Source organism: Glossina fuscipes, unplaced genomic scaffold (assembly GCF_014805625.2).
Source record: "Glossina fuscipes isolate IAEA_lab_2018 unplaced genomic scaffold, Yale_Gfus_2 0, whole genome shotgun sequence".
NCBI classification, from domain to species: Eukaryota; Metazoa; Arthropoda; class Insecta; order Diptera; family Glossinidae; genus Glossina; species Glossina fuscipes.
Window position 1 is genome coordinate 20,921,456 of NW_023998414.1, and position 21,255 is coordinate 20,942,710.

At 33.0% G+C, this 21,255-nt stretch overlaps 2 protein-coding genes across 8 annotated transcripts in view; one reads left to right on the forward strand and one right to left on the reverse strand.

The window, feature by feature from the left end:
• Window positions 1–2,237, forward strand: part of LOC119644645 (TNF receptor-associated factor 3) — an 8,128-nt gene extending 5,891 nt beyond the window's left edge. The window contains exons 5-6 of the mRNA XM_038044281.1: window positions 1,692–1,807; window positions 1,867–2,237. Of these exons, the coding sequence (XP_037900209.1) occupies window positions 1,692–1,807; window positions 1,867–2,184 (434 nt within the window). The 3' untranslated portion in view covers window positions 2,185–2,237. The remainder of the gene's footprint in view (window positions 1–1,691; window positions 1,808–1,866) is intronic.
• A 183-nt stretch (window positions 2,238–2,420) lies between these two features.
• LOC119632843 (annexin B11) overlaps window positions 2,421–21,255 on the reverse strand; it is a 29,969-nt gene continuing 11,134 nt past the window's right edge. For 4 of the 7 annotated variants that reach the window (XM_038025988.1, XM_038025980.1, XM_038025971.1 and 1 more), the window contains 7 exons: window positions 9,710–9,778; window positions 7,459–8,022; window positions 4,747–4,887; window positions 4,431–4,671; window positions 4,132–4,361; window positions 3,857–4,066; window positions 2,421–2,745 (listed from right to left, as the gene is read on the reverse strand). In XM_038025988.1, the coding sequence (XP_037881916.1) occupies window positions 2,611–2,745; window positions 3,857–4,066; window positions 4,132–4,361; window positions 4,431–4,671; window positions 4,747–4,887; window positions 7,459–8,022; window positions 9,710–9,721 (1,533 nt within the window). In that variant the 5' untranslated portion in view covers window positions 9,722–9,778 and the 3' untranslated portion in view covers window positions 2,421–2,610. Of the gene's footprint in view, window positions 2,746–3,856; window positions 4,067–4,131; window positions 4,362–4,430; window positions 4,672–4,746; window positions 4,888–7,458; window positions 8,023–9,709; window positions 9,779–9,989; window positions 10,012–21,255 lie in introns of those variants that run through there. The other 3 variants (XM_038026013.1, XM_038026022.1, XM_038026006.1) reach the window with 2 other exon arrangements.

The following is a 21,255-nucleotide window of genomic DNA, read 5'->3' on the forward strand; positions in this document are numbered from 1 at the left end:
TCCAGTCCTTCAGCGCACAAACTTGATATACACTGTATCGCAAATGGTATAAGGTATAGCAATACGTGTGTAACGGAAAGTGAAGTTTTAAAGTTGTACTCTTTGTCAACATTTGCCATCCATTGATTCCAATTTTTTTCATACGCTTTCTGTATTTGTTTGATTATTGAAGGAAGAAGCATTGGAAGCCCAAGTTAGCGTGAAAATTCACCCGCTACAACTTATCTGGTTGTTTGAAAGAGATTGTGAAAAGTCGCATGAAGTATTACGTCGGGCGAACCGTCGGATATACTCGTTGAATTATAAAAACAAGGACGAGCTTATATTCTTCTCAGGCCGTATCTCTTAATACCTATCACTAGTTCTACCACAGTATTTGACTACTACATAGACTAAACATCCATTGAGTCGACGTTTCGTATTGTATGTCACGTAAATGCATAGATTGGTAAAATTTCGTAGGTAATTCTACAAACCAAAAAAAAAACAACAACATAGATTGTTAGTAATTGATTCGACGTAATCGATTTTCACACTTGTCCGAAAAGCTTTATTAGAGAAACATTTAAGAAAAGCAGGCACAATGCTCTAAATGTAAAATGATCCAACTTTAACGCTTATATTTTGACTATGAGCGAGCGCGAGCTATAGACAACAATTTCTCAGGTCCAACTTTTTGTTCTTAAAAAAGTTTCAAAATCGTATTCGAGGCAGTGGTTTGCACGCATTTTGCTACTCGTCCTGATCAGGAATGCATTAGCTTGATAAGGTCTTTGGTAGATGTAATGACTTTCAATAATAAGCATCCATAGCCAATGCGTCACGAGCTGCATGGCAGGTGACATCGCTGAAAAGAAATATCCATAGCATTAATATCAGGCCAAGGGAAAGCAGCATCAACATTGGTCAATGACGCACACATTCACTGCCGCGATTCAATAAGCAGTATTCTTGAACGCATGGACAATGTGGCGTGCGAATCCCAAAACGCATCAAATTGTCATTCGTTGCAAATGAGGAGTTTACTCATTTGTTTCTCTTGGGTTGCTGGAATCTGCAAATCGTTGTCATTTGAATACGTTACTCGGCAGTTATATTACTTGTCCAGAAAAACAAAAATCATTCAGAATAATCAATCAGTTAGAAGTTGGCAGTTATTAAATACTACCGTAAAGTTTCAAATGGTTCTGTGGAGAAACTTTATTAAATATATATCTCTGGCAGTGGCTATGAAAATGCTTTCAAAATTACTCGAAAGTAGAGAACAATTTTCAACCCAAAATATTGCAGAAGTTTATTATCGTTTTGCTAATTAAAATGTATATGAGTTGGTAGTGGGAAGCAGTCCAAAATATGTCACAGATCGAGAATCGAAATTCGAAGGATTTTTGATCAAAAGAAGATTTCCAATATGCTATAGATGACGGAATAAGCAGGTAGTAGTTTAAATTTTTCAAAGAGTATTCAATGACAGAATAAGAGATGAGATGATAGATAGGCCGGAGAGCAAGAAATCAATGGCACAAATGGGGTTCAAAAGGGCTTCAATTAAAAATAGCTCAAAGTTCTGTAGATTGGCAACGAAAAATCGTTCCATCTTAATATGTAAACAACCGTAGAAGTGTTATTAGAGAATCGCAGGCCAATAAGTACCAATGATTTGCTTTTTCAAGAACTACTTATAATTTTAGGTCATTTAATTTGGCATATTAAGGATTTGTCTAAGAAAATGGACGAATCTAAAAAGTATGATACGATATTGCACAGTGCTATGTTCTCTAATAAGCCTTACGGTTATGCTTTGAGGGTAAATATCCTACGCATATTAAATAGCTTGTGTGCTAATATTTACGAATTTGTCTGCAGCTCGATATTTATTTGAATGGAAAAGGAAATTGGAAAGGTCGTAACATGTTGGCTTGTTTGAATGTTTTACCCGGAGAATATGATGCGCTTTTAACGTGGCCTTGTCGCTTGCAAGCCAATGTTTTAATCCGTGATCAGCGTTATACAAGTCAATCGGAAGCCGACGATTATATGAAGCTTGTTAATGTTCGTAAGAAAAGTGATGATTATATACAAACTAATCAATTTTTTTATATACCTCATAAGATCCTAACGCAGGCTCAATATTTAAAAAATGATTCAATTTATGTTGAAGTGAGAATATTGAAAACGCAATAAATTATTTATCCGTTGTGTTTTATTTGTTCATTTATTTGTTTACATTTTTTTATTTTCATTCAATTTAAATATTGTTTAAATAATCCAGCTTTTTGTAATAATTTTGTTAAGATTATAAAATATTGTTTGTTTCTTATTTTTTTTTTTTTTTTTGTTAGCAATAATTATAAAAAATAGTACATTTTTTTTTTTTATTTTAAATGCATAAATTTGACAAAAATTGTGTTTTTTTTTTTTTTTTGTTTTTGTTTTCGTTTTTTCTTTTGTATATAATAAGAAGCTTGTTGTTGTACACATATAAAAAGATTTTGTTTTAATAATAACATTTTATCAGTGTTTTATTACTTTTTTGTTTTTGTGTTTGTAGGATATTCGATTAAAGAAAGTGATGAAAGTTTTTGTTGAACTTTATCATTTTACAAGGATTTAAGAAGAACGTTGCTCTCCTACCAAAGCATATAAGGCATGCTTGTAGTGGCCTGAGGTGTCACCTTTAATCCAGCTTTTCAAGCTCTTGCCATATGAACGCTCAAAAGCAACCTTTATATCCGCCATGTCGATCTTCAACGAAAGAGAATAATTACAATAACACTTTTAATATAAATGGAAAGGAAGCGAGAATTATATAAGCGAAGTGTAGGGATTCGGTTACCTATTGACTCATTCGCACTTTATGGGTTCAATAACTGACAATCTCAAGGGATAGTTTGTTTGACATTTAATCTGAAATGTTTCATTTTATTTAGGTATTATTTTTCATGCTACCCGAACTCACAATGTTTGTTAAAGAGAAAAAAAAAAAACAAAAACAAAGTTTTACATCATTTCAATTCATACAAACATATCACTATTCGCACTTCCTTTCAACTTTAACGTGGTGTCCGCTTAAATGTTCCGAACTTATACATAAAATTTGATGGCTAAACTAGGCGTGTCAATAAATTGCAATTCAATCTAACTTCCTTACATTCTTATCCCATTGTTTATGACTTTAATGAAGATACTCGAGTATGATATTATTTGATAATATTGTATTAGTAAAGAACGGGACGGAGTAAGGCGTTGTCTATCTTCTTAAAATGAATTTATCATCATATAAGAATATATATGCCAAGGTTAAGCCTTATTCCTTAGTGAGTGGGTCGATGAGAGTCAATTAGAAATAGACGCTAAACGATTTAACGAAAATCCATAACTAGTAAGGCTCCTCTCCCTGTCACCAATAGAATTAAAAATCCTTTTGCGGTGATTATAAAACATAGAAAAAAAAAAAACAAAACCAACAAAAAGCAGAAATATATAGGAAATGTATTTTTTACATTGTGGTGGGGCGTTAATTAATTATTTATATATACATATATATACATATATATAATATCAGCTTTTCTTTTTTACATAGGACAATGAGACAATATACAACAGTTCATAACAATTCTTACTGCTATTCTCGCCAAAGCTGTCAACAGTTTGTATAAAGTTGCCCGACGTTTTTTTTTTTGCTTTTACTTATGGCGTAAACTATACCTTTTTATTTTAGACAAAGGAGCTCTGTGCTTTGTCTAATGCGCACGGTAAAAAATGAGGATGAAATTTCAAATAGATATCGTGTTGGTGTTGGTGATGATGATAATGATGATAATGGAAAGAAAAAAAAAGGCGATTTTACACTAACCTCACAACGCGTTATAACTACGCGTATTAGTTGTTTATCGTTAGTACCAATACCGGCCATACTTTTGTATAAACGTGACGCAAAATATTCCGCTTTATTTGTAACGCAACGGTAGATAGCAATCAGACCTTCCATGATATCACCCGAGAATTCCTTTTTAATAGCCTTCTCCAACGAATGCCCAGTCATTCGTTCATACTCGTGGAATATCTATCCGTTTAAATGATTATTTATTATTATTTCGCCATACACTTAATTTTCTTTTTTTATTTTACCAATTTTAATTGTTGATAATTGCGCTGACACAGAATCATATTAAACATACTTTCGTCGGTGCCGACACGCAATTCGCCAGCTTTAAGCAATTCACGCGCATCATTTTGAGCCGCCACCGGATCGGTACGACCACTTTCATCCCTGGCTGCTGTGCACAAAGAGACCAATAAACGCTTAAAATTGCCCGATGTCTCCGATTTTAATTCGGATTCCAAATGAGCACCGTACACTAAAAAAAATGAATTTAAATATTATCCTTAATGACGTAATGTAATGTGCACTGTGTTACGTTACTTACATCTTAAATATTGATTTTTAATCGTATGTATCTCGTAATTAGAGAGAGTACATAAGATTTCAATTAAAACATCTTCATCGGTTCCTATTCCAGCCATAGCATCATTTAATTCGGCACAATAGAAATCAACAATAGGACGCAATAAACCAACCAAAAGTCTTTGGAAATTGCCACTCGTTTCCGACTTGACATCCTCGATAAGATCTTTACCAAAATGTGTCTTATATTGACGTTGGATTTCCTGAAAATGAAAAAACAAATTAAATCATTATTCCATAACTATGTTTGATGCAAGAAAATTCATTTCAGGCCGTACTTGTCTTTGTTCGTTGGAACGACGGCATATAATATTAATTAAAGTATCTTCATCAGTACCGAAGCCTTTCATGGCTTTACGTAAATCGTGAGCATCTTTGACGGGATCAAAATTTTGTGCTGGCAATACGGTCGGAGTACCCTGTAAAAAGTAAATTACTTTATTGCATATCATATAAACTTACATATGTACATAGACCATGGAGATATTCCTACTTTTTATCTGCTCACTCTTGCATATTAAGAGGGCTTTCCGTTATTATAAAAGTTTTTTTTTTATGGAAGATGCGGAACACCTTTGTACTTGTTAGAAATCTCAGAAAGTCGTCTTAATTAGTTGCCTTGTAATTCTATTGCACTGATTCCTGATCGGAGAAAATCAAATAAAAATTTTGCCCAAAGTCATCTGCCTTTTATAATCCTTCCATAACAACTAAAAAACTGTAACTTATAGACTTTAAGAGCAGCTTAAGTTAGATTCTAAATAAAATTAATTAATGATCGTTGCGATGTTGTCTGTTGTGTGAAAATCTGTCTGTGAACACTTAATCCGACTATCGATAATTGAATCATTAATTCATCTAAAGTTTTTCCATAGACCTTTGATAGCGGTCTTGTAATATTTCACAACTTGTCAAAGTCTATCATATGAGATCTCATTCAAGGTCGCCGAATGAAAGATAGATGTCATCACTATTAATGAATACATGTTTGATACTAGCAACCTTCAACGAACTATATCCAAATTTCATGACATTCCGATCATTAGTTTGCAGATTACACTGGTTTTAATGACGTTACTAATGAATGGAAATCTGATTTTCGCGTATAGCTTAGGAAATTTCCATATCCTATCAAAAGGCAAGGAGAAAACAGAATACCATAAATTAATTCGGTTATACATGGTTGTCAGGAAATGAACTAAAATCTTCAGTCTGCTTAATCTATAATCTCAGCGTCCGCAGTACACGTAGCTCCAAACCCTACCGTAAAAGTTGAAAGTACTCATCATAAGATCGTTCTCAGATATAAAAACAAATCCCTTCTTTCCTTCCTTCGCTGCCTATCACCATCATGCCTATGTGCAGGAATGGCAGCCTCTAAAGGGCAAATGAGCCTGCCTTCAATGAAGTTTTCCATCTCACAATAGGAAATCGCTAGCACTCTCGATGAATTTCTCGATGAAGAACTGATTGTCTTCAAATGTGTTGCAACCTACTCTCCAGGCAACAGAAGAAGCGAAATATTGAAAACAAAGTTGGTTGAGGTCCATCATTATCAAAAAAAAAAAAAAAAAGTCCACAGTTTGGATATATAAGCGATCCTCAACGTTTTTCAAATCCGCTTACAACTATACTCACAATTGCCGCAAATATTGCTGTTAATAATTTATAAGCCATAGCAGATATCGAACAAAGATCGAATGCAAACAAAAAAAGATTGTGTAAATGCAAAAGTAACCGAGCATAGATCTGTAATCCAGCTGCCTATTATTAAAGAAAAGAAGAATATTTTTATAACAGTCCAAGACACATAATTAGCACACAGTGTACCATAAAAGTAAACAAAGGTTTACGAAAAAGAAAAAAAAAAAGTTATTTTTATTTTACTATTACTATGGCAAAGAAATAAATTCTTAGATTAGAGTAGGATGAGCACAAATTGCCAAGAATATCGCAATCCCTTAAGCAAAAAAAAAAACAAAACTAAAAAAAGTTTAGTTGTTTAGTTTTAGCGTTTCAATCAAATTCAATATTTACGACCACCTCCAGGATGTCGATGAGAATCCGAATGCGAATGCGGCGAATGCAAATTTTCGAATCGCGGCGCGACAATGCGTGTCTTTACTCTGATTAGATCAATTAAGAATTTGATACTTATCAAGAATATATAGGGATGGTCGGGGTATTGATTCATCCCAACAAGCCCACAAGCATAGGAGGTAGAGTGCATCAACGAAATTCAGTCACATTTGTGCAAAATGGTCATGGAAAACTTCGATAAGAGAGGGCAGTGCATGTGCACATGCGCAGGCTATTCCACACATAACCTTATCCTGATTAAAAAGAAAATATCTCTGTTTTTTATTTAATTGAAATCTCGCGTAAATTTTGTACCATCCCTTATGTAATTACTTTACACAGTCTATGAAGAGTCTTCCTGAGCGGTGCAAACGTTTCGATAAAATCAATATAACCCCAACTTTTGTGGTAAGTGTAAAAATTCATGTAGCATAGATTTACGTTAAATTTGCTCTATCCGTGTATCCATGGCTGTATATCTCTTAGAGATGGCAAGTATTTGAAATTTTCTTGTTCTAATCTATGCTTGCTTATGCAAGAGCGAACAAAGTACGGTTCGAATATTACCATACGTGATATATAAAGTAATTTGCTTTAAAGACAATGCGCAAACTTCTTACAAAAGAAAAAAAAAAAAAAAAAGAAAGGAAGCCATTAGCAACTACTCTTTACTTTAGAATAATAAGATAACAGATTTTCGTACGTACATTTTCATCAATATATGTGTCAATGCTTTCCTCACGTTGGCAATGTTTTGAAACATATATTTGCTTTTTTGTTTTTTAAATATTAATTGAAAATTAACTGATTTTCTCTTGGTTTTCAGCAAAGAAATAAGAAACAAACAAAAAAAAAAAAAAAAAAAAAAAAAAAAGAGGGAGAGAGAGAGAGAGAGAGAGAGAGAAACTAACCTCCTTGCGTAGAGCGTTTTGACGTGGCATTGACGTGGATTGACCTTGACGTTGTGCCAATTCATTGAAGCAGTGAGCCATATTACCAGCCGGAGACTCATAACCACCAGCTGTCATTACCGGTGTGTAACCATGATTGGGCGCATATGACGATGGATGCCCGGTTGTTGATGGTGATGATATAAAATGAGCTTGATTTTTATTAGTTTGCGGGTATGGTATGTGCTGGGGATTGTGGGGATAAGAAGAGCCGGGATAGGGAATTGTTGATGATTGATTAACTGCCGGATAGGGTGGATATGCAGATGGATAAGGAGTGGAGGAGGGATAGCTTGGGGTCGTGGGATAAGGTGCTGTATTATGAGATGGCTGTTGTTGTTGATGTTGTTGATGATGTTGTAGTTGTTGTTGTTGATGCTGTGGGTGATTCTGATAATGATGTTGTGTTTGCGGTATCGGTGGTATCCAACCACCTCCGAAAGGTGCACCGGCTGGTGGTGGACTGGGACCAGAATTATTATTATAGGGTGAGGCAGTGGCATGTGGTTGTGGCATACCGGAGCCCTATAAGAGAAAACAGAAAAAACAGAGAAATGAACGAGAAAATTTATAGATGGATTATTGAATGTTCAAGAAACTAATCAGGGAGTAAATCGCTTAAAAAACATCTAGCGAGTCTGTCTGGAAGGAGACGATAAGAAGGCAAAATAACGAAAGCAAAAAAAAAAATCGTTTTTTGGAAATTTCTATGAATCATGAAAATGATTTTACATGAGACTTTGTTTAACAATTTAACGTTATTAAGTGATATTGTATGTAGTATGTATGCACGCACATAAGTATAAGCAAGTGATACATGCTCGTTTATTTGAATATTTATATATATCATTTTTATGAAATGTTTATGAAATTTTTGCTTTAATTTAAATTATAATGATATTGTTTTTTTTTGTTTGTTGCTTTAAATTTTGATAATATGCCACAAAACCACACCACACACCGTATTTCATAGTAGAAGTAAAATAAAGATAATTGATAAATGTATATAAACCATAAAAGCATAAGAAATTCTTTTTTTTTTTTTCTTTGATGATAGTGCCCTTGAAACTAGGATTGATAATAACCTAAATAGGTGCGCGTACGTAGAGGTTATTTTTATGCTGCCTCTGAGGTCGAAATGGCAGTAACTAACAATATTCGTGTTAACTTAATTTTAGTCATTAGACACATCAGAGTGATTATGCACAATAATATAAAAATTATATAATGTTGAGAAGCATCATGCGGAGTTGGATCTGAAGGCGAACGGGAGCCCTAGAAAATCCCAACTTGTTTTCTATTAAGAATGCGCCATTTATTGTATCTAGTTTTCAATGGCCCAATATTCAATTGTCGCAGTTTTCTTTAGGTTACAGATTCAACATATTCGCTCTATTGGATTTTGTTTTTGTGGAACGGGCATTTAAAAGCTGAACCTAGCCCAATATACTCTAAGAACTAAGCAATACTCTCATCGTTTGACTCGAAGTCCTTGAACTCAGATTAAATTTTTTGATTCAAAAATTTCCTAATTTACTAATCGATGGGTTTGCTTTGGTAGTGAAATTTGTATAGGGTATATTATTAGCTGATTGTCGGTTTTCGAACAATTTGCATTCTTTTGCGAACTATGGAGTATGGAGTCTTGTGTAATAATGCTGCAGCATCATGAGTGGGGCATAAGAACGGCAGGGAGACGGAATTTCCAATAAAGTCGCATGACAATATTTTTATTCGTAGAACGATTATGAGGATTTTAAATATATTTTCTATTAATACTGTCCAATGTCTATTTATCGGGATATATATAATGTTAAACTAATCTAAGCTAATGGCAATTTTGATAGAGAATTTGAGTAACAAAATTAGTGAAGCGTGTACTCGTTCCTTGCTTGGCGAAATAAAACCTATAAACAAGTTTTGAGTTGTAACCCCAACACTAGGTTATAAGAAAAATCATGATATTACATGATATGTGATATTCAAGCAGTATTTCTACTAATCCGATGCTATCGTATGTACTTAGTACTTCGCTCCTCTCTATAAGGAAAGTAACGTTTCTTGTTAGGTTTTTTGCTCCCAAGCGACCTTAGTCCACCCCACTGATGCTCTTTAAGAGTGATATTGCTTTAAACACATAACTGATTTGATTGGCTTAAGTATCTATATATCAAAAATTAGAAAGAAAAAAAAGGAAGCGCGTTATACTTACGAATGGATACATCTTGTAGATGTTGCAAGGAACTGGACGCACTTAAAACCTTGAGCTTTCTAGTAAAATCTGTAAGAAAAAGGAAACGAGATTTAGTTCATCTGGAATTGTGAAAGAAAAAGTAGTTAGATTCGTTTTAGAATATTGTTGAGGCATCCATCATTTCTGCTAATTATTGTTAGTCGAATTTTTATACCAAATACACTTTCGATTGCTGTAAGCTTCAGTTTGCCTTAAAGATAAATTTGGTCTTATATTTAGCAAGTTTATTAGCCCTTACAAGTCTATAAGTTCAAATTAATGCAAGGTATTTTCTGCTCCCAACCTCCATAACTGGCCGAATCCCAATAGATCGAAAACGTAAACTTTGGTTGCGAATTATAATTGTTTGCAGAGATAACGTTTTTGAAGAGATTAATGCAGACGATTAAATCGAACAAGGGTCATATGTTAGTATGAAATACCGATGACACATGGTAAATACCTGCCCCCTATAGGCAAGTGGTTGCCATCGATGTAAGAGATTTTTATATTTAAGTAGCATTACTCTCTCTCGTTGGACACTTAAAAATTGATTTTAGTGAGGAAATATTTTGAAAAATTCACTTTCATTTTTTTTCTCTTACCGTAAATATATTTCAAATTTATTGATATTTAGAAAAACGTTTTCGTCATTTCCGAAATTTGGATTTTGAAAACTGAAAAAAAAGTATGGTACTATATGCTGAGGTAATAAGCAATCTCAGTTGTCAGTGATACAACAAGCATTGCTTACCAATATGTTTCGAAACACTATGAACGCGGGGGAAGAATTTGACTCATCAGCTGCCTTATCCTATGTCTGTGTTCACCGCTAGGTGTTTCATTTCTAAGTTATTTATATATTCGCCATTTAATGGCGATACGCTCGTCATAAGACAATAAATGTTACGAATATGAACATGATTGGAGCTTTAAAGGGACGTAGTAGTCGTTATCGCTACCCTTTTAACATTTTCTGCCTACATTCTCTACTAATAGTCGCAATAGTCACAACGATACGATCGTTTGCTGTGTTAACTCTATTTGATCAACTGCGTGGAGAAATCGTGCGAATATCGAAAGGAGAATGTTGAGAGATGAGAGTTACGCCTCTTTCCCTGCCCTCTTGGGAATAATTTTCTATAAGTTTTCCGTTCAATATAATTTTCTTCGCACAATAAAATGCACTTTTAGGCTTAGCTAACACCTTTGATCAGGCAAACATGGAAGAAAATTTTGTATCGAAAACGTTAAAAACAACTTTAAAAAGTTTGATAAAACAAATTGAAACTATTTTATTTTTCTTTTTCTTAATGGGTAAATTAATATTTATAATTTGTGGACAAAATTTGACCGTCCACGTAGGCGGCGAATCTTACATTTTTAGAATATCTTGTGGGAATTAATAATAGTTTTAAGACTGATGGCAATCCTATTAAAATATATCTAGAAGTTTGCAAACTTGAAAGAAAAATATCGAATTTGTCACCAAAAATAAATTGCGGTCGGTTACATCTGTGTTACAGAATATTTTATTATGTGTGATTGTTTGTTGGTCACAACTTTTGATTAACAACAAAATAAAAAAACTACAATTTCTTAAATAGTTTGTGACATTTCTGCATTTCCGCTTTTTTTCTCCATTCCATAAATTTTTTCACTTATTCCACATTAGTTTAGCCCTTTCCATATTTTACGATATCAATGAAGTAAAAGTTTTGAAAGCGATGATTTGATTCTACTATTCTGTCTAGAATTTTCGAATTTTGACGATTCAGACGTTCTTCTACGTCCATTAATTTTATCAATTATTATGCTTTTACAATAATGTTTTGATTTATTTCGCCTTTTAATCTAAAGCTCGATAGCTATTATGGATTCAAGTACAAACGCGAAATCGAACAAAATTCGTATGTTATTGCGATTGTTTGATAACGAGAGCTATCTACGTAAATGTTTTCCGGGTTTACAATGCGTCTGTAATCGAATAGCTCACATTCCCATTCCATTAAGCCATCCAACGCATACATGTGCCTTTACTCGCTTACAATACGAGGTGTGTGTATGTGATTTTTCAAATTTCGTTTGCCACATACGTTCGATTTTCATTCTCACGCATGTCCCCAACATATGTTGACATTATCAGCCATTTTGCATTCTTAGTTTGTTATTTACAGATGATAAAATTTAACCATGAAGAGCCAAGACCGAAAAACGCACGCCAAGCTCGGTCAGAAATGTTTTTTTCGATTACATTGGCGATGTGCTTGGAATACTACCTTGAAGTTATGCGATGAAGTCTGCACGAAGCAACACGAAAAAAATGTCCAGAATTGTGAAATAACCGCTCATGGATATGGCAACATGATAATGCCCTCGCCCAGACATCATTGCTTGTTTTTTGACCAAAAGCAACGTTATGATCATACCTCGGCCATCGCGTTCATTAGAGTTGGCCCGTTACGACCGTTTCCTGTTCGTAAAACTGAATGGACTCATAAAAAGACGCAGTTTTGTTACGATTATCAAGATAAAGGCCGCTTGGCTGAAAATACTCAGGGAGGTACATACCAGAAGTACTATACCAATGAGAAAAATAAAAAAAGTCAGCTTTTTCTTGAGCACACCTCTTATAGGTATATTTGATTTTCATCGGTAGATATCCAAAGGAGAACATTTTTGTGGGGAAGAAAAAGTTGTTCTATACAAAATAGATACAAGCGTTATCTAAATTCGTCACATCCCATATATGAAATTTAACATAATTTTTTATTATTAATTTAGCCAGAGAAATAAATTCCAAGACTAAAGTCTTAAAGTAGTAGCATCTCGGCTCCATTGAAAACTCTACCGAGCTTGAGAGTTGAACCTTAAAATGTTTCTTTAATTTTATGTATAATTTTTCAATTACTGTAAGTAACGGATTATTAGTTTTCACAATTAAAGCATTTATTGTTAAAACATATACTGTTAAAATATATGAAAATTAGCGTCGAAGAGCATTGTAAATATTCTCAATGAATACTCTGTTTATCGTGAATAAATTTACGCAGAGTTATATCGTATACATTGCCAATACAAACGATACAATACAATATTCTGTAATCGATATTTACTCATAATGTATTTTAAAAGAGAGAGAGAGAGAGAGAGAGAGAGAGAGAGAGCGAGCGAGAAATTATGATAACAATCTCACTCATATAAGATATTTCTGTTTTTTTTTCAAATATTAAAGACACGTCATCTTAAATACATTTCAACTTTTGCGGACTAATTTCATTTAAAGAGATTTATATACATAACCAGTTTATTTAATTCTTTCTCGTCTGCCGAATTTCATGTTTTTACGTAGGCGTCAGCCAACGCTACTTTTTACATAAAAATTTAAGTACAATTTTTTGTTCTATTAATTTACTTGACACTAATTTTCTAATTTTAATGTCAAGATTAATTAACTTATGAATTTATTTATCTCTTCGTAAACAATATAATAAATACCACCTTACAATTATTCAAAAAAAAAAAAAAAAAACTCTTCCATTTTTTTGGACTAGCACAACAGGCAATCTCTATTACAACTAGTAAGAAAGTTATATTCGGCGGAGGACGAATCTCGCATACCCGCCACTATGCTTTTCGCATTCTACTCTCCAAGTACCTTTATTTGATGCCCATATCATCGCTGGTATTATTAAGAAAGAATTGATCCATTAGATCCATTTTTATGCAGATAATATATCCACTTTTGAGGAATTTACAAAGTACATTAAAACTAATTCTGTCTTGTTTGCCTTATGATAAATAAGCATAAAATCTGAAAGAAAGGAAAAAAATAAAATATAATTGCCCGTAATGTTGTATGAGCACGGCCGATTGGTTGCATTTTTGGACCTAGAGAGTAAAGTAAATATCGAAAATTTCAACCTTCTAACTTTAATAATTTTACCCTGCAATTTTACATAATCTTCGTGCATTTTCAAATCGATATCATTTAGGTTCATGTTCCTCTTGGGAGCAGGTTGATTATGAGCTGAGAGTGTAGAGGCCAGAGTTTAGTTTTCATCTTTTTTCAGCTCCAATAACAAATGTCCGGCAAATGGACTCCGGCAAGGACTGATGGACGTGGTTAGATCTACTTGATATTTTACGCTAATCAGAAATATCGTAACGTCTTTGTCTTTGATGCGGGTATTATTCTCTGGATATTGCAAGCGAAAATAAATATACAATAGCGTACGTTTAACGAAGACATTTATATTTCACTTAAGGTGAAATTTTGAATACAATTCATTTTCAGTTACTGTTGTTGTTTTAGTAACAAACTAGATTATCGGAATTATTACTGGAAACATCTTCTTAAGTAATGTAGCAATAATTTTGCGCATATCATAGCAGCAATCATACATATTTGATCAATTTACCTCATCTCATGGAATATATGTATGAGACAAGCTTAAGATTGCTATGGAAGTTTTTCGACACCAAAAGTATTATGAAAACAGACAAAATCATTGATGGGACAATTCGATAGAGGTCTCAGCAAATTTTACATTAAATAAAAATATCCTCTATCGGGATTAACATGCATACACTTTGAATGCTGTAAATGGTTTAAGGAAGGTTGCTACATCGCTACACTTGGAGGCTGAGTAGTAATTGAAAAAAGAAATTTGTCTGAAAAACATCTGCTGTCTGAGATACAATTAAAATGTTTTTTTTTTTTTGTTTCTTTTTCTAAGATTTTTCTAAAGTATTTTCCAAAATTTCTATTATTTGCTTTAAAAAAAAAAAAAAAAAAAAGGAAAAGTTGGACAAATGCCATACGGTCTCTTTAATACAATATCATTATTTTCTTTTCATCATCTGGATTACTTACTTAATACTATATATGTGTGTCATTTGATTTCGCCACGTCACTTAATTCATCAATTTGATCGTATTACGTTTTCTATACAAATATATTTTTCTTTAATTTGTTTATTTAATAAATGAAAAAAAGTGCACATTAAATGTGATTGGACTCATTTCAATAGCCTGAGTGTTCATAGTAAATGTATGACGTCAAACTAATAAATTGATAAAAAAAAAGAAAAGAAAAAACGAAAACCTATGCCAGCCACGGCTAATGCCGCTTAAGCAAATAACTTTATTGAGAAAAAAAAAAAAAAAAAAAGCAAAGAAAAGAAAAGAAAAAAATTGAAGAAACGTGACTAGAAAATAATTATTTATCAATAATTGTACAGTGTTAACCAGTATGAATTGTAAAAAGTAGTCACTAAAATAAATCAATTAAATTTTTAATATACGTTTGCAATAAAATAACAACGATTGTACGATAAGAGAGTAGCTTTATAAAGTTTTTATAAGCATTTCCTAACGTCGTTTCTCATTTCACATAAAACCAGAATATGTATACAACTCGTGATTATACCCCAGACGGTTAAGCCTTTCATGCCTTTTGATCTAATTGGAATCTATTTGGAAGTAACTAAAGTGGGCTCCGTGATCATTATATATGACATCAAGAACTTTATACAAAATATTATTAAATCATGTCGCTTAGCTACGCACGATTCCGGTAGATGTTGGTTAGAGTTGTTCTTCCACTCGCCCATGATACTGTGACCGAAAAGTGAAACCAATATTCAAGTTAAATGACGCGTGTATATCGTAAATATAAGAAATTCATTTTCTTTAAATTGATTGCACTGTGACAGACATCTCTATTAAATTCCACATCCTATCTATCGGTATTACATTTTCAGTTGCGCTTGGTCTTATGCGATGCAAAATGTATTTTTTCCGACTTTTACAGTCTGCGTGAGGAACTGATTTCTGATTATCAATCGATTATGAGACGCTTCATTTAGGGCGATTAGACTTGGACTGTGGATACGTTTGCTAAACGTAATTTATATTTTCAACACGGAATGAAAATATACGGCCTTTTTACCATATAAGGATTCAATGTTCTTAGGAACAGTCATATGATAAGAGATTTAAAAAATTGCTCCAGCCAATCCAGCGTTCGACATTAATTTAAAATGTTGAAATACTATTTCACAGCGATTTTTGTTTCGAAATTCTAAAAATTACAATTTTCTCTTAAAGTGCGTTATCAAAATTAGGCGTTAGATGGGAAGTAAACGAAAAACCGATCCGAGCCGAACGATTTTAAATAGGATTTGTCCTTGAATCAAAACACATCATCAGCTCGTCAAATCTTATCAAAATGTCTTGAAAATTGCAACCTATGGGTGGGAAACAAGAATACATGGATAGACAGACAAATGGACAGACAATCGGTATAATAGGAGGATGGGTCTAGTTTAAGCCCTTGTGGGTGTTGCAAACGTCGCCACAAACTTAACATACCTTTGTTGCACAAGTGATGTAGGGTATAATAATATCAATTAATATCAAATAATGTAAAAGGATTCTCGCTTTAACCTTTACCTCACTTGCTTTCGTTTTTATGAGCATCGAGTATTCAATTGGTTTTGTTTACATTGCCTGCAGAAGGCACCTACCTACTCATACATACAATTGTTAATCTCATTTACATGATTTTAATTTTTATAAATAGAAACTTTCACAATTTTTTTTTTTTTTTTTCAAATATTCTTATTCTGTTTATTCATCAATTCTTGGTATCAGGAATAGGGCAATAATTTATGGGTGAGCGCAGGCTTGCATAATGTAAGTAATTAGGAAAATGAAGTGCCTCATAGCCGACTATTTCGTTTTCAAATTTCATTAATTACCTTAAATGAGTAGCTGACATGTAATAATGCTCCTTCGACAATTTATTAATGACTTGCGAGTGTATATGGAGAGGTGGCCGCCATACTTTTCTTCTCTAAATTGAGCAAACAGTCTTCCTGATTAACATCAATTTTGCGCTTAAGTAATATGTTTGATGAGGTAATTACTGTTAACTGAATACGAGCACAATTCAACCAAACCTTAACTGAAGAGCATGCGTTGAACTGAATTTTGTCGCAAATATATCTATCAGTGTTTTCTAAAGAATTTCCAAAAGATTAGCCTCAAACGCGCCAACTAATAACTTCATAGTTCAAAGAACACTATGTGTTAGTTTGGCATTCATCTCATACAATCAGCTTATAATAACTTTTACTGGTGCCATCGAAAGAATTTCGCTTTCCGAGTATCTTGATATACAACAAAATGTTCCTAATTTTGTTTAAACATTTTGCAAATCGTTAACAACAATTGTTGTAATAAGAGAAGCAGTATTCTTTGTTTTTCTAATACTTCTTAGTATTATTATCCGCCTGAGTAGCCGAATGGGTAAGCGGATTCAAATCTTAAGTGCGGTAGAGTTTTCTCATGTCGTAGCTATAGCGAATGCTCAGTCGGTAAAGGCATAACACTGACCGATTGAGCACACATGCATTAGGCGTGTGCGGTCAACGCCTTCCTATTTCTTTCTCTTTCCCCCCTCTTCTTCATCCTCTGAGCGATGGGTCATATAAATTAAAAAAAAAAAAAAACAAAAATTATTGTACTTGTTATCCCTTTATCGTGAATGTTTGTTTTTTTTTTTTTATTTTTTTTTAATTAAGAAATTCATCTTATCTTGCATATGCAGAGCTTTTTCAATGTAATGCTTTTTCATATTTCTTTTAGCGAAAATTGTTATTCAATTTTTCAACGCAGTTAACATAGGATACGCTAGAGGCTCTTTCGTATATGCAATTGAATGAAATTTGTTGTTGAAGATTAACCGGTACGCTGTACGGAGTCTCCTAGGAGACCACATCGATCACAGCCCAAGATGTTTTTCCTGAGAGCATAAGACATTAATTGGAATAGATTTTACGTTTGTGGTTTTAGAGGCATTCTAGTAAAAAAGTAAAATAAATTTTATTTTAAATCCTACACAAAAATATTGCGCTAGGCTACGATAAGGAATGGCTGTGTCACATATATACGATGGTTCGTAGCGAAAGAGTTAATTGTTGAATAGAACATCGAAATATGTCTCGAGCCAAGCTTATATGAATGCACATTATTAACATGTGTTAGTTATTATTCCCTTCAAATCCATTTTCTTTCAATTGAAGGATTGACATACCGATCTGAAATGCCAAATCGAAATCTACAAAATATTTACAAGGTCATGATTTATAAGAACTGATAACCTGAATATGTTTTATCGTAGCAACAACTTTCTTATAACGGCAAACTGATACGTGAGATTTGTTCTGCCATATTTAGTACGTTACAGTTATGCCATAAGATATCTATTGCGTTAATAAGACTGCCCTATGAAACATATAGAATCTATGGAACAATAACAAATAAGAAAATTATATTCGGTCGCGATCTAATTTTCCATATCCATCACTGTTACCCGATAAAACGGTTGAAAAGAAGAAAAAAAGGAAAAAATATAAATTTTGCAGACTCTACAAAATTAAGTGTAAATTTTGTGCACATTTGTAGCGGGTATCTATTGCAGTTTACAAGCAATGAGCAAAAGAAAGTAAAAGGAAAATAAAATTTTGCATAGTTTTCGCTGTATAACCGTCTGGGCAAGATAGGCGCGTTCTTTGACCTCAAGTTCAGGTCATTTTTAAATTTTGTTTGCAGCAAAAATTTTGTATATTTTATGAGGTTTTGGAAGCTTGCTTCAGAGCGTTATAAAGGAATTGGAAAAATAATTAAATCTCGATATATTCTAATGTTGTGAATTTTTCCCATTTTCGTAGAGATGCTACAGCATCACTTACTACAGAACATACGTTCAAATTTTGACAGATTTATCTGCTGTACTTTAAGAGTAACGAGGAAACAATTCATGTTTTATTGCTTTTGTAAAACAGAGATGTTCACAAGTTAGTGTAGGCGTGTTCTTCGACCGATTTGGTCCATTTTCAATAAGAACCCTGATAATATTTTTGCCAAATTGTGATCCGAAGAATGTTTACGACAGACATGACAAACGGACAGACGGACAGACGAACATGATTGCATCGATTCAGCCCAAGCGTGTAATATAGTTTGTCGGGCTTCTGAAGCATTCTTCTGACCGTTGCAAACGTTTGGACAAAATGAATATATCCCTCATTGTTCGATGATGGGTATAAAAAAACTGAGTAATATTCGATCTAATTTGCTTGCTTTAGTTTCAGTTTAATTTGTAAGTATTTTACATGCTATGAAAATATAACTCACAACCGAACTAACAAGAATTGAGTTCTATTCTCGAATTTTCTCATTGAGTTCGCTTGGAAATTTTTAATAACTCCAACGTTACATGTTAAATTTGCTTACGCATTGATTGCGCACGGGACGCACGGGTTACATTATAGAGCTTTGGGTTTTTCCTCTTTACATTTATAATGAACTAAGTTGTTTTTTTTTTTTTTAATTTTAATAACTAATTTTTGTTTTTTTTGCTTTTTTGTTGTTACATTTCCTGCCTGTTGTGCTACTATTAAGTAGTTTTAATTTTTGCTGATTGTTGTTGAATTACGATCACAGATAATTTGTTTTACAATAAGCGTAAACTGTCAGTATAAGTCAGAATATAAATGAGAATAAGAAGATGTACTAAAAAACTCAATAAAAAAAAAAAAATAAAAATAAAAAAATAACGACAACAACAACAACAACGGTTCTTACAATCTTAATAGCTTAAATTGCAAATAGAAAAAAACCTCTGTGAAGATGCTTGAAATGCCGTAATCTTTACTAAATGCTTTCCGTAACTTTAAGAGGCCTGAATAACTACGAGATACGATAATAATAATTAAATCCATTACCATCTAAACGTTTCAGATATTTCACGTGCTATCGAAAGTTGAAATAAGTTTTAGTTGAAAATGAAGAAGAAGAAGAAGAAGTATTAGATTAAATAAGAAAACTAACGATAGTGGAAATGCACATGTATATGTATATTGCTGCCTTAAACTTAGTGCCCTTTTTCTACTATGATTTCTTTACATATGTGGTAAGATTTTCGCTTTGCATATGCGTATCAACAAATCGAGGCGAAGGCGACTAGGAGTCATGATGAATGCGAGGGAATGTTGAATTCATTAAACATTGCACTAATAACATTTGCTTCAATGGACCTGTTTATAGTCTTGACAAGACAATAGCGTAAGTCGCTCACAATTTTAATTGACCGATATTTATGAAGATTCATTGTTCTCAAGATTATCCAGAACTTTTGCTAGAAGTGTTCTTCTTTAAAGTTTCGCTGAATGGGTCACCTAGTCCTTTACAATACCTTTTTGAGGATAAGTTTTATGATACAAGGTTTTCTATATATAAAGATTGCATGTATGTATGTAACTCCCAAAAGAAGTTAACAGAGCCTCACTCACCCGCTTAGCTTATCTATAGTATACCATATATAGACTACAACTTTTAAGATATTTTGACAAAGTTTATTACGTTGACATTTTTTTAGCCAAATAACTTCTTGAAAATGGTTTCAATTAGATCAATTTACGAACATTTCTCACGTCTTTTGCAATTGTATCTTATTTTGAAAAACTTCTTATATGAAACAAATTCGCAATAACGCTTCATCAAAGGAAAGTGATGGGGCAAATTTGGTTTGGATGGTACCCACTTTTTCAGCAGCCATTGAAATAATCGTTACTATGAAAAGTGAGACTTTACATATATAATTTGATTATAGTGATTGCACATCAAAATTAATTTTACTAAATTTCGAGTACGTAGATCTACGTGGTTTCGATCTCAAATCATACATGGAAAAGTATGCCATCCCATTGAAAATGAACGAAGAATTGTATTACATGAAATAGTGTAGGGTATTTTACGCTCGGCAAATGAAAAATCTTTCCAGTTAGCTTGTCCATTAATCTAGGCCGTTCAATTTAAAATTAATTTTCCATCATTCACAATAATGTTATATAAGAATTTGCTCTGCAGTAATTGATCATCAAGATATTGAACCTTTCGGCACATAATCGGATAATGTGTGATAAATACCGTGAAGGGCGATAGATAAACAGATTTACAGGTGCATGAAAAGTGCTAATAACTTAAATGAAAAATTCTATCACCCACATTTTATTCTCCAATTAGTGAACCTTGTGATAATCATGGTCTTAAATAATTTGCTAGATCAGCACTGATTTGGGAACGTGTGTATCTTCTATATTGAGCAATGCTCTCTCTCGTTGCCCGGAAAAATGACAAATTATTAGGCTGAGAATAGACCATACCTTGAATAATCTTAGGTTTGCTTAGCGGATGGAGATCAATTCAAGCAATCACAAAGGCGAAGGAAGCATTATTGCATTATTAACATGTTCGTCCAGTTGGCTTATGTATCGTTGACGGTGGACTGAACACTTTGTTCGCATACGATTTCAAATACCATAAATGAAAGGTACTGCCTTCCATTTAATTTTTTCATTAATCCTTCATTTTGTGTTTTTGTTTTTTTTTTTTTTTTTTTTTGCTCAAAACTAAAGATGATCTTTTTATTAGTGGATAAACATATTATTATGAAT